This window comes from Pteropus vampyrus, unplaced genomic scaffold (assembly GCF_000151845.1).
Source record: "Pteropus vampyrus isolate Shadow unplaced genomic scaffold, Pvam_2.0 Scaffold486, whole genome shotgun sequence".
Taxonomy (NCBI): Eukaryota; Metazoa; Chordata; class Mammalia; order Chiroptera; family Pteropodidae; genus Pteropus; species Pteropus vampyrus.
Genome location: NW_011889267.1, coordinates 554672 through 566760, shown reverse-complemented (window position 1 = coordinate 566760; position 12089 = coordinate 554672). Strand labels below are relative to the sequence as shown.

The 12089-nt window shown below is 52.3% G+C and overlaps 1 protein-coding gene across 1 annotated transcript; it reads right to left on the bottom strand.

Annotated features, from left to right (window-relative positions):
* Nucleotides 1-8472: 8472 nt before the first annotated feature.
* HOXB13 (homeobox B13) lies at nucleotides 8473-10554 on the bottom strand. Its single transcript, XM_011382653.1, has 2 exons — nucleotides 9856-10554; nucleotides 8473-8878 (listed from the first exon to the last, which is right to left on the bottom strand). The coding sequence occupies exons 1-2, from the start codon at nucleotides 10457-10459 to the stop codon at nucleotides 8625-8627; spliced, it is 858 nt and encodes a 285-aa protein (XP_011380955.1). The 5' UTR covers nucleotides 10460-10554; the 3' UTR covers nucleotides 8473-8624.
* Nucleotides 10555-12089: the final 1535 nt, after the last annotated feature.

Genomic DNA, 12089 nt, shown 5'->3' with positions numbered 1-12089 from the left:
TTTTTAAATGGTGTTTAGAATACAATAACTTGGGAAATTGCTTATGACATAGAAAATGTATAGTATGTTTTAAAGCCTGAATAGAATGTATATAACTAAATTGGAGAGGGGAGAGACAAAAGTAACTAATAAAAGTGCTTGCACACTGTAAAACATGAGCATTGGAAAAAAGAATGGAAAATTTTTAAAGAGGATTGTTTATTAAAAGTTTTGAAACTATACATGTGTTTAAAGCCCATATACTATTTTTTGTGATCTGGATAAGTTTTTTCCATTCTGGGTTTTTTTTTAAGGGCAGGAATGTTGGGGGTAATTATTTCAATGTGTTTAGTCTGGAGCTTTTGTGAAGCGGTGTAGATGTGGCCTCTTTTACTCTGAATCAGATTCTTCAGAAATTGATTCATCTGTACAGAACAAATATCGTAAACCCTTAACTTTCCCAAATGCCAAGATCAAACTAATGCAAAACTACCCAAGTGCCAAGACTTAAGACCACGTCTGGGAACCTTCATGAGACCTTCGCATTTATTTTTCCAAATAAATGGTTTCGTTTCTGATCGAATTGTTTCTCCTCCACAGAGCTGAGTGGAAGGGGGAGGGAGGTGCAGAAATGAAACAGCAAACTGAAATAGAAAAGTTCTCACAGCTTCTGTTTCACACACACACACACACACACACACGCACACACGCACGCACACACACGTCTCGATTGCTCAAGGCAGTCCTGGTCCAAATGACGAGGGTGGCCCACTTGCCCTAAAGATCAGAAAAAGGAAGATGGGTTGGCTGGGTTCTTTCCAGGACCCGGCCTGGGGATCAAGGATGGGGAGGAGGATAAGACCACATACCCCTTTGGTTCAAGTCCTGCGGCAGGCAAAAGCCAAACTGGGACGTGGGTGGCGGGTAGAACCTGGAGAACATTATTCTGACAACTCCCTCAAGCCTCTTTGCCGGTTTGCCCTTGAGGATCTGCCGCTGGCCATTTTATCCGGCCCCTCATGAGGAGGCCGGGAGCTTTTCGTTGGTTCTCCGGGGTTTGGTGCCTTCGTGGGTGGCTGAGCCGCCGGGGCTCCTCGCTGGAACGGAGGCCTCTGCGTGCGGAGAGGGCCTCGCACGAGACCTTGAATAGCCCCCGCGTCTCCCCGCCCGCCCTGCGCGCCCAGTGCCCCTTAGACGGGACTTCATTGAACCAGTAGAAGCCCCAGGATCGAGTCTTTGATCTTCCCTGGTTCCAAGATCCTGAAGAGAAAACAAAAAACAAAAACACTAACACTGTCTCAACCGGCGGCTCTGCGCAGCCTGGCTGTCGGCCCGCGGGTTGGCGCCTCTTCAGGCCAATATTTCCTCGGGCCAATATTTCCTCGGCCACGAATGTCTGGGCTTGGGGAGGGGGCGCGGCGGAAGGCGCCCCATTTATCGATTTTAAGTTTCCAGAACCTGAGGAGACCGAGGGCTCCGCGAGGCTCGTCTGCCTCCGCTGGGTTTACCTCATCGAGAAAGGGGCGCTTTTAAAATACAGAGGCGACAGCCCTAGGATCACCTACTAGAATCTTCTCTAACAATCCATCTGCTTTAGAGATTATTCGTTTGCTATTTATACTTTTAGTTATCCCGGTTATTTTTTTTTTTTAAGGAATTGTACTGCCTAAAAATAAGATAAGAAAACATAAATGTCAAATGAGTGAAAATGAAAAAGTTACATTACTTTGATCCTGATTAAAATATTAGTCTAACTTGCTGTATGGCCTCAATAATCGGGTTTTTTAAAGCAGAACCGGCTAGTTTTTCGCGGAAAGCAAGGATCAAAAGCTCACTGATAAAGCAATACAGGCCTGGATGGGAGAAGCCGTTCCGGATCCTTCCACAACCCTCCTCTGCGCCCTTTCCTCCCACCCCCTCCGCATCCCCTGTCTAGTTTCCCCAGAGATGAAGGAATGTTTATTGCCGGACTCAAGTTCAATGACAAAAACTCTGCCTGAAGGGGGAGGGCCAGCAAACTTTAACCATCAACCAGATAAAGACCCGGCTCAGGTCTTTGGTGGTGGGGTGGAGGGGTGGAGGGAGTGGGGTGGAGGGGTGGAGGGGGTGGGGTGGGGGGACGACAAGACAGGCTGGGCCCACCTTGGCGGAGAGCCGAAGGTTCTCAGGAAGGGGGACCGACCCTGCTCTCCGGGAGCTGTCTCCCGGTCCCCAGCCTCGGACCCGAGGTGTGCGGCCCACGGCACCAACATTCCGTGCCTGCTCGCCTGGGTGGGAGTGGGGCGATCGCAGTCTGAAAGGGCAAGAGGCTGTCTGATCACAGAGCAAGCTTCGCCCAGCATTCATGACCCCGGGAGAACGTCCCTGCCCTCTACCCTGCCAGCTCTGACCCAATGAGAGACCTGGACCAGAAGGTCTCCTTCCTCCACTTCCGTTCTCCGGCCCCTGACCCTGAGTTTTGCCCACATCTTTCCTCCCAGATTTGATATTCAAAGCATCTTTTTAGGTCCTTCAACACAGCCTTTTCCGAGAAGCCTGTCCAGATGCCGATAGGGAAAAAGGGACCTTTCTCACTCCCTGTTCCCCATTTTCTCCACCTCACAATATCAGAGGTCATGGAATATAATCCTCTGGCCTCAGGTCACATATGAGAAAGTTGCTGACCCACAATCTGGGTAAAGCCAGAACCGGGACTGGGTGGGAAGAGGTGGTATTTCCATTGTCTCCTCCAGGCTCCCATCCCAATGGAAGATTTTGCCTGCAAAATGAGTAGTGGATTGAGCTAAATTTCCACTTGCGTTTCATCCTCTGTTTGCACTTTTGTAAATCTGCGCATGGCACCCAGGAGGATCTGGGTCTAGGGGGTTAGAGCGTACCTATGTGACGGCAAGCAATGGCTCCAGATGGAAACAGGTGTTTGTCAGTATTTGGTTGGACCTTGTGAGGAGAGTAGATTGGGGTTGGGGGAGAGGCCGCACTTTCTATTCTGTTTCATTCGTGTCCACCGAGGAGCTTAGATGTTAAGAGCTCCTGCTTTGGGTGCTGGCTCTGTCACTGCCCCCTGAGTAAGACCAACCAAGTAACTTAGCCTCTCTTAGTCTGAAAAAAAATTTTTTTTTTAATTTTATGAAGTGCTTACTCAGCTGTGGATTTTGTCTGTGCGGGGCAGTAGCGCTGAGGAGGCATGGGCAGAAGCCAGTTGCGGGGTGAGTCCAGAGTGTGTCTGTAGATCACCTTGCCCACCTCAAGACCAACGAGTTAACAGTGTCTGTCGCAGAGGCCATGGGTGCATGGCCCCACACTGCTTTTGTGCCAGGCTCTGAAACCCTGTGCACATGTGCCAGCAGTGGGAGTCTTCTCCAGTTGCTCACCAGATCCTGGCCCTCACCAAGCTTCCGAAGAGGGTGTAGGAATGGAGGAAAGAAGGCAGCAGTTCTGGAACTAATGCGCACTGATATATATTTTTTTAAAGGGCCAGAGCCTTTTCCTTAAGTATGAGTTAGTAAGTCATCGTTATCATTGCAGTTAATTTCCACCCAGTTTTCAAAGTAGGTGTCTAGTAAAGTATTATATAGCTTTAAATAAGAATAATAACAATAAAAAAAAACAATGTTAATTTTGTCTGTGCCAGGACTCCATCCAATTTGAGACAAACATAAGGTCATATGGGGGTGGGAGGCGCTTGCTCCCATCAGCCGGCCTCTCCGCTGAGGCCGTGCCTGTCCCGCTTGTTGCGAAGGGCTTTCTTTGTCTTTCCTGCGCGAGCCGCTGCCGTGGTTCTCCAGGAACCATCGAATAGGGGGTCCCCGCTCTGTGGTCTCTACAAGAGTCTCAAGCCCACCCTTTCCTGCCGGCCCAGACAGCGGAGGCCCCCACATTCCTGGGAGGACTACTTCTCGGCCCCATGAGGCGGGTCCCACACTGAGAGAGCGGTAACGTTTTTGGCCTATGGAGAAGTTAATTTACCTTATTAGGGAGAAACACACTCTTGGAGGTAGAGAAATGGGCCGGTCTCTGGTCTGAGAAATGGGCGCGTAACACTCTTGCTCTCTCTGCAAAGGCCATGACCAGAATTCAGTTTGCCTCAAGGCCCCGAGCTCGGCAGGACGGGCCTGAGGGTTTCGGCCTCCGGGTGGCTCCGGGATCTGCTCGCGCACCTTAAGCTAGAAAAGGAAGTACGGGAGCGAAGCGCTGGGTGCCCCCCTCCCAGCAGAGCCTGGGGCGGGGCTCGGAGAGAGGCACAGAGCCCGAGGCTTCCCACCTCAAGGCTACAAGTCAGGCAAAGGCTGGACTGTCCCCTCCCCAGTGCAGACCGATGCCTCCTCGCCTCCCCGCCAACCTCGTAGTCTCCAGCCACTCTCGCCCTTCCCTGGCCGCTTGGTCCCGTCCTTCCTTCCCGAGGCCGGATATGTCCCCCCTTTCCTCACCTTCCTCCCTCTTCCCCGGAAAGCTTTTAGGAGAGTGGGGCGGGGCCAGGGCGGCTGAGACCACCAGTCTGAAACGTCAAGTTCAGTGGCAATGTCCCTCACCTTCTCCACCTCCCTGGGCGCCGGCAAGACGCTGTCTTTCCCTTCCTATCATTCTGGGGGCGATTGAACTCTTGCTGCCTCCTATCTCTCTCTCATTTTGGGCGCAATTTAGGAGAGGGCGGCCAGTGGTGGAATCCGTTTTTATTCCGTCTGCTCCAACCACCTTCACCTTCTTTCTACACAGAAGTTACTTTTAGCTGAGAGAGGAAGAAAGGCTGACATCTCCATTGGATGTTTTTAAATCTCCAGGCCCAAGCCAAAGCTGGGGATTGGGGGACGAGGTGTCCCAATCGAATGAGAGGCCTAGGGCCCCTCCAGTGCTTTCTTCTCCCCTTTCCCAGAGAGGGACTATTCAGGTGAGTGAGAGTATGATATACATTTCTTTCAAAAACAGCAGACCCTCCTCCTTTCGCGCCCTCTGAAACAGTTGCCTTTGCGCTTTGTTACAAGTTGACGGTAACAGGTTCATTTAATTAATTCACAATTGTAGTTCTAGGGGTGAGGGCACAGACCCTCCTGCCCCGGAAATCTAATTAAAGTGCAGCACTTAGGACTTTGAATAAAACTTTAATGAAGGGGAGAAGGGAAGGCAGTTTGTTCCGCGTTGGAGGAGGGGAGACGGCACCTCCTGGAGAACTGGTGTGTGTGCGGACCGTTGATCAGGACCTTTTTCCTGTCTCAGGGACAGCTTCTGGCCCAGGAACGACTCAGAGGAGAGGTGACTAGGGGGGCGGGAGCACAGTGGTGCAGATACGCGGCCGGCCTCGGCCTCGCAAGTTCCAGGGTGGCGGGAAACCTTTGCCAGCAGGAGGAAAGGACCCAGGAACTGGAGCCTCGGGTGGACTCTCTACTGGGTTGCTGCGGGAACCCAGATTCGAAAAGCGTTTCCGGAGGGCGCGTCTACGCACTTCACCACTACGCCCTAATTCAGTCTGATAAAATCCACTTGGTTTGGAGGTATAAGCGATTTGGGTCCTGGAGCCAGCGCAGACGAGATTCCCAATCCCTTTTCCACGTCTGCTGAGACTCAGCCGGAGGAGCTGTTTGGCTTGGAGACAGGGAGGGGGAGGGGAGGACAGCTTCCAGTAAAATTACTGAAAATATGCCTAGTAGATTTTTCCGTTGCTGAAAATATGCCTAGTAGATTTTTCCGGAGTGTATCTGTGCTCCTCCGTGTGTATTTGTCCATGAGAATGTTGTCTGAATTTATCTACTGGTGAAGGTTACGTTCATATCTTTCAGCCTGAGTAGATTTAGCAAAAAAGACCCCATTCAAAAGCAAATAGCTGCAGGCAAGTATATGTAGATGTACTGGTTTTGTTGTAATTTACGCACAAATTAGTAAAGGTTTTTAAATACTGGTCTCGGTGGAAGGGAGTTATCATTCTCCTTGGCAGTAAATTGATGTTTAGAAAGATTAAAAAAAAAAAAAGCTTACTACAAAACGAAATTAAATTTTTTTTTGCACAGGGTGCATACAAATAAATCATTCAGAAAAAGTGGGGAGCGGGGGTCCGCCGCAAATTGTTCTGGCGAGGAAGATAAATATAATACTCCAATGGAACGAAGACCTGGACCGAGGGCAGATGGCGCCGCGGACTTGCTCCCGGAGCCCTGACTGCCCTGTTCTTTCTCTATTCGAGATCGCTGGTGCTGCCCTCCTGGTGTTCCTCCTGGGTCTCTCGGCTGCTGGACCGAAACATCTGCCGATACCCTGGCCCAGTTGCCTGTGACTCCACGTCCTGGCGCTCTCACACTAGCCCAAGCTGTGCAACTCCGGAGGCTCCAGGCCCCAAGGCAAGGCGAAGCCAGAAAGGCTTGGTTGCGGCTGACTGGCAGGTTTTCCTGAAATGGCGACTCTCTGCCGGAAGGGGGCGCCCTTGTCTTTTTAATAGTCCAAACTCACATTGGTAGAGTAAATCTAAAATCCCAAATCTTTTCTTTCTTCTGAAATTATTGTGAGCGAATAATAGAAGGATCCCAAAACTTTAAGTCCCTGATCGCGGAGTGGAAAAAGTCCAGAGTCTCGAGGCTTCTACGTAGGCCATTCAGGTTAGTCCAGGTGGCAACCCCTTTTCTGGGCTTTTCCCTCCGCATGTGGAGACCCCACAGCATGGCAGTCCCAGTTATTTGTTCCACATCCTATCCACACGCCTATCTGCGCTGAAGTCTCTCCATGTCTGAAGCAGCGAGGGAGGGTCCTTGAGAATTTGACATTAAAAGCTACTTGCTTGAAACTTCGCTTGAAGGGGAGCGTGGGGGGCAGAAAATAACTTCGAGTCGGGCGCGCTACCAAGGAGCTTAAACTGGACCATGGGTCTTGGAACAATTTTTTTTTTTTTTAATCACGAAATTGACACACACCGTCCCCCAGCACAAACGCTCTAAGGAGAGGTTGGGTGAGTGCCCGCGTTGGGGGTCTTTTTTCAGCCCCCGCTCTTCTTTAGTAAACAGATTTAGAAGAGTCTGGGTCGCTTCTCAACTCTTTTTCGAGAGAGGAGCCAGGACTGGGATCCCATCCGACCGCAGGCTGGAAGTACCCGGATCTCTTGGCTGCAGAGGCCATTCTGGGGTTTCCTGGAGAACTGCCAGCCGCTGGCTCCGAGAGGGAACTACCATCGAGACCGTGGCCGCAGCCCCCCACCCGCTGCTCGCCGCCCTCCCTCCAGTTGCTGGGTGGCTCGGAACGTGGATCCGACAGGTCCTCTCCACTTCACGCCTGTGCCCTCGATCGCGGGGAACGTGTGTGCTGGGACCTCTCAGCCTTTGCCGCGCAGCCAAGGTAGCAAGTCCCACCAGGCACTGCACCTAGGTACACGACATCAGGGAGCCGGCACAGAGGCAGAGACCCCGTGTCAGGGTCCCTGCTCCTCGAACAGTCGGTCTGCCCCAGGTTTCTGAGATTCCACACTATGCGTCTCTGTCTACGTGGCCCGGAAGAACAGAGTTTGCGCCAACCCGCTCTCTGCCCACCCGGATTCAAGGTACACGGACTGAACCTGCGCAAAGTGAAAAGGAAACGAAGTCTGGGGCCACTGCCGCCTAGGCCGCAAGGGATTCGCCGCGGTGAGCCTGGATCGTAAGGCTTCCGCCACCCGCGGTTCTTTCATCCGCAGAAGGGCCTGCACGATGATGGAGGGGCCATTTTCTGCGGTTTTCTCTCTTGCCCAGCTACACCAGCATGTTTGGGGCACGCTTGCCAGTAGGGTAGGATTCTACACTCCTCTGCAACCGTTTGTGCCTGGGAGGGGCCGTGTCTAGAAGGCCACAAATATCTATTTCACATGGCTCCCAATTGTTCAATTAACCGTGCCTAGGTCAGAACCACCAGGAATGTTAGGGAAAGACTTAGAAAGTTTGAGGAAGGAAATGAGAAGTGGTGAATTATCCGGGCACTTTCTCAAACTCTATTTCTCTGGAAGGAAGGAGGACAGACCTGGGAGGGCAGCCTGCTGGCTTCATTTTCACACAGGGACAAAAATCTAAGAGTTGGGAGTGGGGACTTCTGAGACCAGTAGGTACAACCAACGGTGTGGGCAGGAAGGGAAGGAGAGGCACCCTCCAGCGTTGTCCATCCTGCCCAGCTGTCATCTTAGAAAAATGCTAAATGGGCAATGTAATCGCAGGGGTGAGTGACTCTGCCTTATCTCCTCTCCCCTCCCGGTGCTGGGAGAGGGATGAGCTCTGGAAACAGAAGGGGATCCAGGGGAAGCTTCTCTGCCACCAGTCTCCTCCCAGCTTTATTCATGATCAGCTCATTCCATGAAAGCAGTTTCTATAGTGCTCTACAGAGCCCTAGATAGAAAATATGAGACTAATTATCATGGCAACTAGTACTGGTTATGGTGATTACTGCCATTTATGACTGGGACAGGTTCTTTGGGTGGTGTCACTCTGGTGGATTGGGCTGTAACTCTGGGACTCACTGGCTTTCTGGGACATAAGGGGTACTCAGGCTTTCCCTGAGGAACAGCACAGGAGCCATGACCTAAAAAGAGTGTCACCTCTGGAGGCCAAGCAGCAGAGTCCTGGGCCCCAGCCTGTCCCTGGCAGGCTCCTGGTGTCCCTGGGATACCTCCCATTTCCCCCACCCACCTCCCCAGCCAGGGAGCTCCCTCACAGAGTAGCGCTGGTCTTGACCTTGGTGAGGACCTTTTTTTCCTTGACCCTTCGGTTCTGAAACCAGATGGTGATCTGGCGCTCAGAGAGGCTGGTGACCGCTGAGATCTTGCGCCTCTTGTCCTTGGTGATGAACTTGTTAGCTGAATATTCACGCTCCAGTTCACGCAACTGCCCCTTGCTATAGGGAATGCGCTTCTTGCGGCCTCGGTGGATGGTGCAGCTGTCTGGAGGGTGCTGAGCACTTGAGTCTGCAGGGCAGGAGAGGGAAAGAGAGGAAGACACACTCAAACCCCTGCCCATGCACAGACCCAGGCCCCACAAACTAAGTTGTCCTGTAGAAACACCCAGGTCACCCTGCAAGCATACATGTGTTCCTGCCCCCTCCCCAAAGCATCCAGGAACACCTCAGCTTCTGGCTGGTTCTCTAATCACCACTCAGCCTTGGAAAAGACCAGGCTCCTGTGGGCCACCTTCACCCATCACTGCCCTCATACCTGCAAGTCTGTAAACACACCCATCACACACAGCCAGACCTTTGCCCACAGTCACATACATCCACACTCACGTGCATTTTCAGACTCTTGGTCACTCTTATAGATTCTACGGACAAATTCTGTGCAGAAGGGAACAAATTTTGCCCCCACTCCCAACATACACACACACACACACACACACACACACACACACACACGGATGCACACACCTAAATTATGGTGGCAGGAAATCCAAATTTTCCTTTGGAAACTGAAAAACTCATGTAAGAGAAAGTGAGAAGTTGTATTCTTTACAGAACATCTAATCTTTCTGATCTCACCCACTCCACCCCCCACATTTACAGAATTGAGTTATTTAACCTTTTTGTAGACTTAAACTGAGACCTGCTGAGTAGGAACACACTGAGCCTCATCCAACAGCAAAGAGAGCCAAACACTGTGACATACTGAAAGGTTGGCCACAAGGCTTCCCGGGGAGGTGAAGGGGCCTGGTGGCCCTCTGGCTGCAGATAGCACTCACCTCTGGCACCTCACAGATCGTGGGGTTGGGGGGAGCTCCACTCAGGATCTCCAATTGTTTGGACCCTCCTTCAGAGTCCTAATGCCAAAGAGGAGCACCAAGTTCCCCTCACCAGCCCCAAGTCTCCCTCCTCCTCCTCCCAGGCAAGTGCCAGTAGGCCTGCAACCCCACGACTGACACCAAGGGGACCCAGAGTAGTGAGGAAGGTTACCTGTACATGTTGCCTTCCAGAAGGGACCTGGTGGGTTCTGTTCTCCCTGGCAACACATCTGGCTGTTCCAGCCACTGGTGAGGGCCCAAGGCTGGTAACTGTCCATAGGCAGCAGGGCCTCGTGGCGAGGTTCCCCAGGGGCGCCCAGAGTCTGCACCACGGACACATCCAGGTAACTGGCCATAGGCTGGTAAGGTCCCGGGTACCCTGGATAGAAAGCAAACTCTGTGGGGCGGCTGGGGTACTCTTCTCCAGCTGTGGGAGTCTCCGCAGGGTAAGCAGTCAGGGCGGCCGCCTGGGCACAGGGTTTCAGCGAGCTCCGCGACACTCTGCAAGAGTAGTACCCTCCTCCAAAGTAGCCATAAGGCACCGGAGCTGGGGACGCTCCCTGGGGCACCCCGGGGCATGGGTGGCACTGCTTTGGCGGTTCCGCAGAGCCTGGCAGATCCAGGGGGGCATAGTTGACAGCCGGCATCAGCGTAGGCGCTGCTGCCGGGAGGCTGGTCAGTGGGGAGTGGGCGACTAGATTCCGACTCGCTCCCACTCCCAGCAAGCCTTCGATATCCTTTGCCCCGTCCAAGGTGGCATAACTGCCTGGCTCCATAGAGCCCAGCGTAGGCTCATGGGGTGCTGGGGTTGGGGGATGCAGAGGGCACTCGGCTCGCTCTTCCCACCCAGGCCCCGGGAATCCAAAGCGTTTTAAATTGCTCCCAGCTCGCAAGGCGCCTGCATTCGCTCTGCTTGGCTGTCCTGACGCAAGAGACGCAGGTGCCCGGGCACGCGCGCTGATTGGCTGTGGCCTGGAGGACAGAAGGCAATAAAATCTCTATGGCAGAAATTGCGAAAATACTTTACCCCCGCGCTGCGCTCTCCCTCTCTTCTGCCTTCTCTCTCTCTCTCTCTCTCTCTCTCTCTCTCTCTCCCTCCCTCCCTCTCTCCCTCCCTCTCTCCCTCCCTCTCTCACTTGAAAACAAGAGAGAGAAAAGAGATGTCTTTTCTCTGCTTTCCAACTGGAGCGATCCAACTCCGCGTTCAAAAGAGAGAGGCGGAGGGGCGGGGACAAGGAACCCGCCCCCACCTCCGTCGCCTGCTCTCCCTCTCTGGCTCTGTCTCCTGTGCTTTGGCAGGTTAACGAGAGAATAAAAAACTCTCCCTATAAAGTGTCCATCTCGAGGGGTAAGTGGAGTCGGGGGTGGGGCTGGGAGGCCGCTCTGAGCCGAAAAGGGGAACCTCAGAGTAGGCCTAAGTCAGAAGAGGCAGGGAAATGGGGATTTCAGGGTATTTCTGGGAGCCCCTTGCTTTGGGTGCTGGGCACTAGCATCTCAATTCATCCTAGATGCCCCTCCCATCCCGGATGAGCTGTAATAAATTGCTCCGGACCCAAGAAAGTGCCCGGGAGGCCCCTTCCCCAGGGACCCTAGCTACCTCCCAGAGGGCTCCCCGCTTCAGGGTGGGGGTGGAAGAAGAGGGAGTGTGAAGCTCCAAAGAAGTAGATGAGATCTGGAGCCTGGGACACTATGTTCCCAGAGGCCCAGGAAACGCTCTGGCACTGGGACCTGAGTGAACAGAAAACCCAGGACCTCTATCTGCTTCCTCCAAGCTTTACATTTCCTTAGAAGGAAAAGGGGATGGGAGAGGGAGCCCCAAACACTGGAGAAATTGCTTGAGACCCCTCTGTCTGGGGTCTATTATGCAGTGCAATTCAGAAGACTCAAACTGCTTTGTTTCGCAAATCTGTCTTCAGAGGTTTTCTGCTTCTTTCACTACCCCTCCCAAATCAAATCCTCTGAGTTCACATTTTTTTAGAAGCTCCAGTTTTTCTGGAGAAGACAGGAACTATTCCATTCTACATAGGGGTCATGGAAGTTATATAGAACAGACCACCCTGAGCTCTAGGTAGGCTTAGCTAGAGCTGAGCCTGAACCTGCACCTGAACCTGAACTTAAACTATGTCTTTGGAAAGGGCCCATGCAAACCGGAGTTGCAGGACTGTAGTGGAGATTATGGATTACTCTCAACAAACATTGCTAATAATTGAAGACACCAAGCGTGAAATCCCCACTAGACTTTATTGTATTTGAAAACAACATGAGAGAAAAGGGAGATGTCTCTTTGGTAGTTCCAGGAGCTTCTGCTGTATTATCTTTGCCATAGACATCTTTGCCGCAAGCATTTTTTTGCAAACATTTTCACCGCATTACTAACTGTTCATTAGGCAATTTTGCCAGAAAAAA

Coding starts and splice junctions, on each gene's coding strand:
- HOXB13 (XM_011382653.1), bottom strand. CDS start 10,459: ATGGAGCCAGGCAGTTATGCCACCTTGGACGGGGCAAAGGATATCGAA. Junction 8,879..9,855: donor CTGGAAGGCAACATGTACAG/GTAACCTTCCTC, acceptor CCTGCCCTGCAG/ACTCAAGTGCTCAGCACCCT.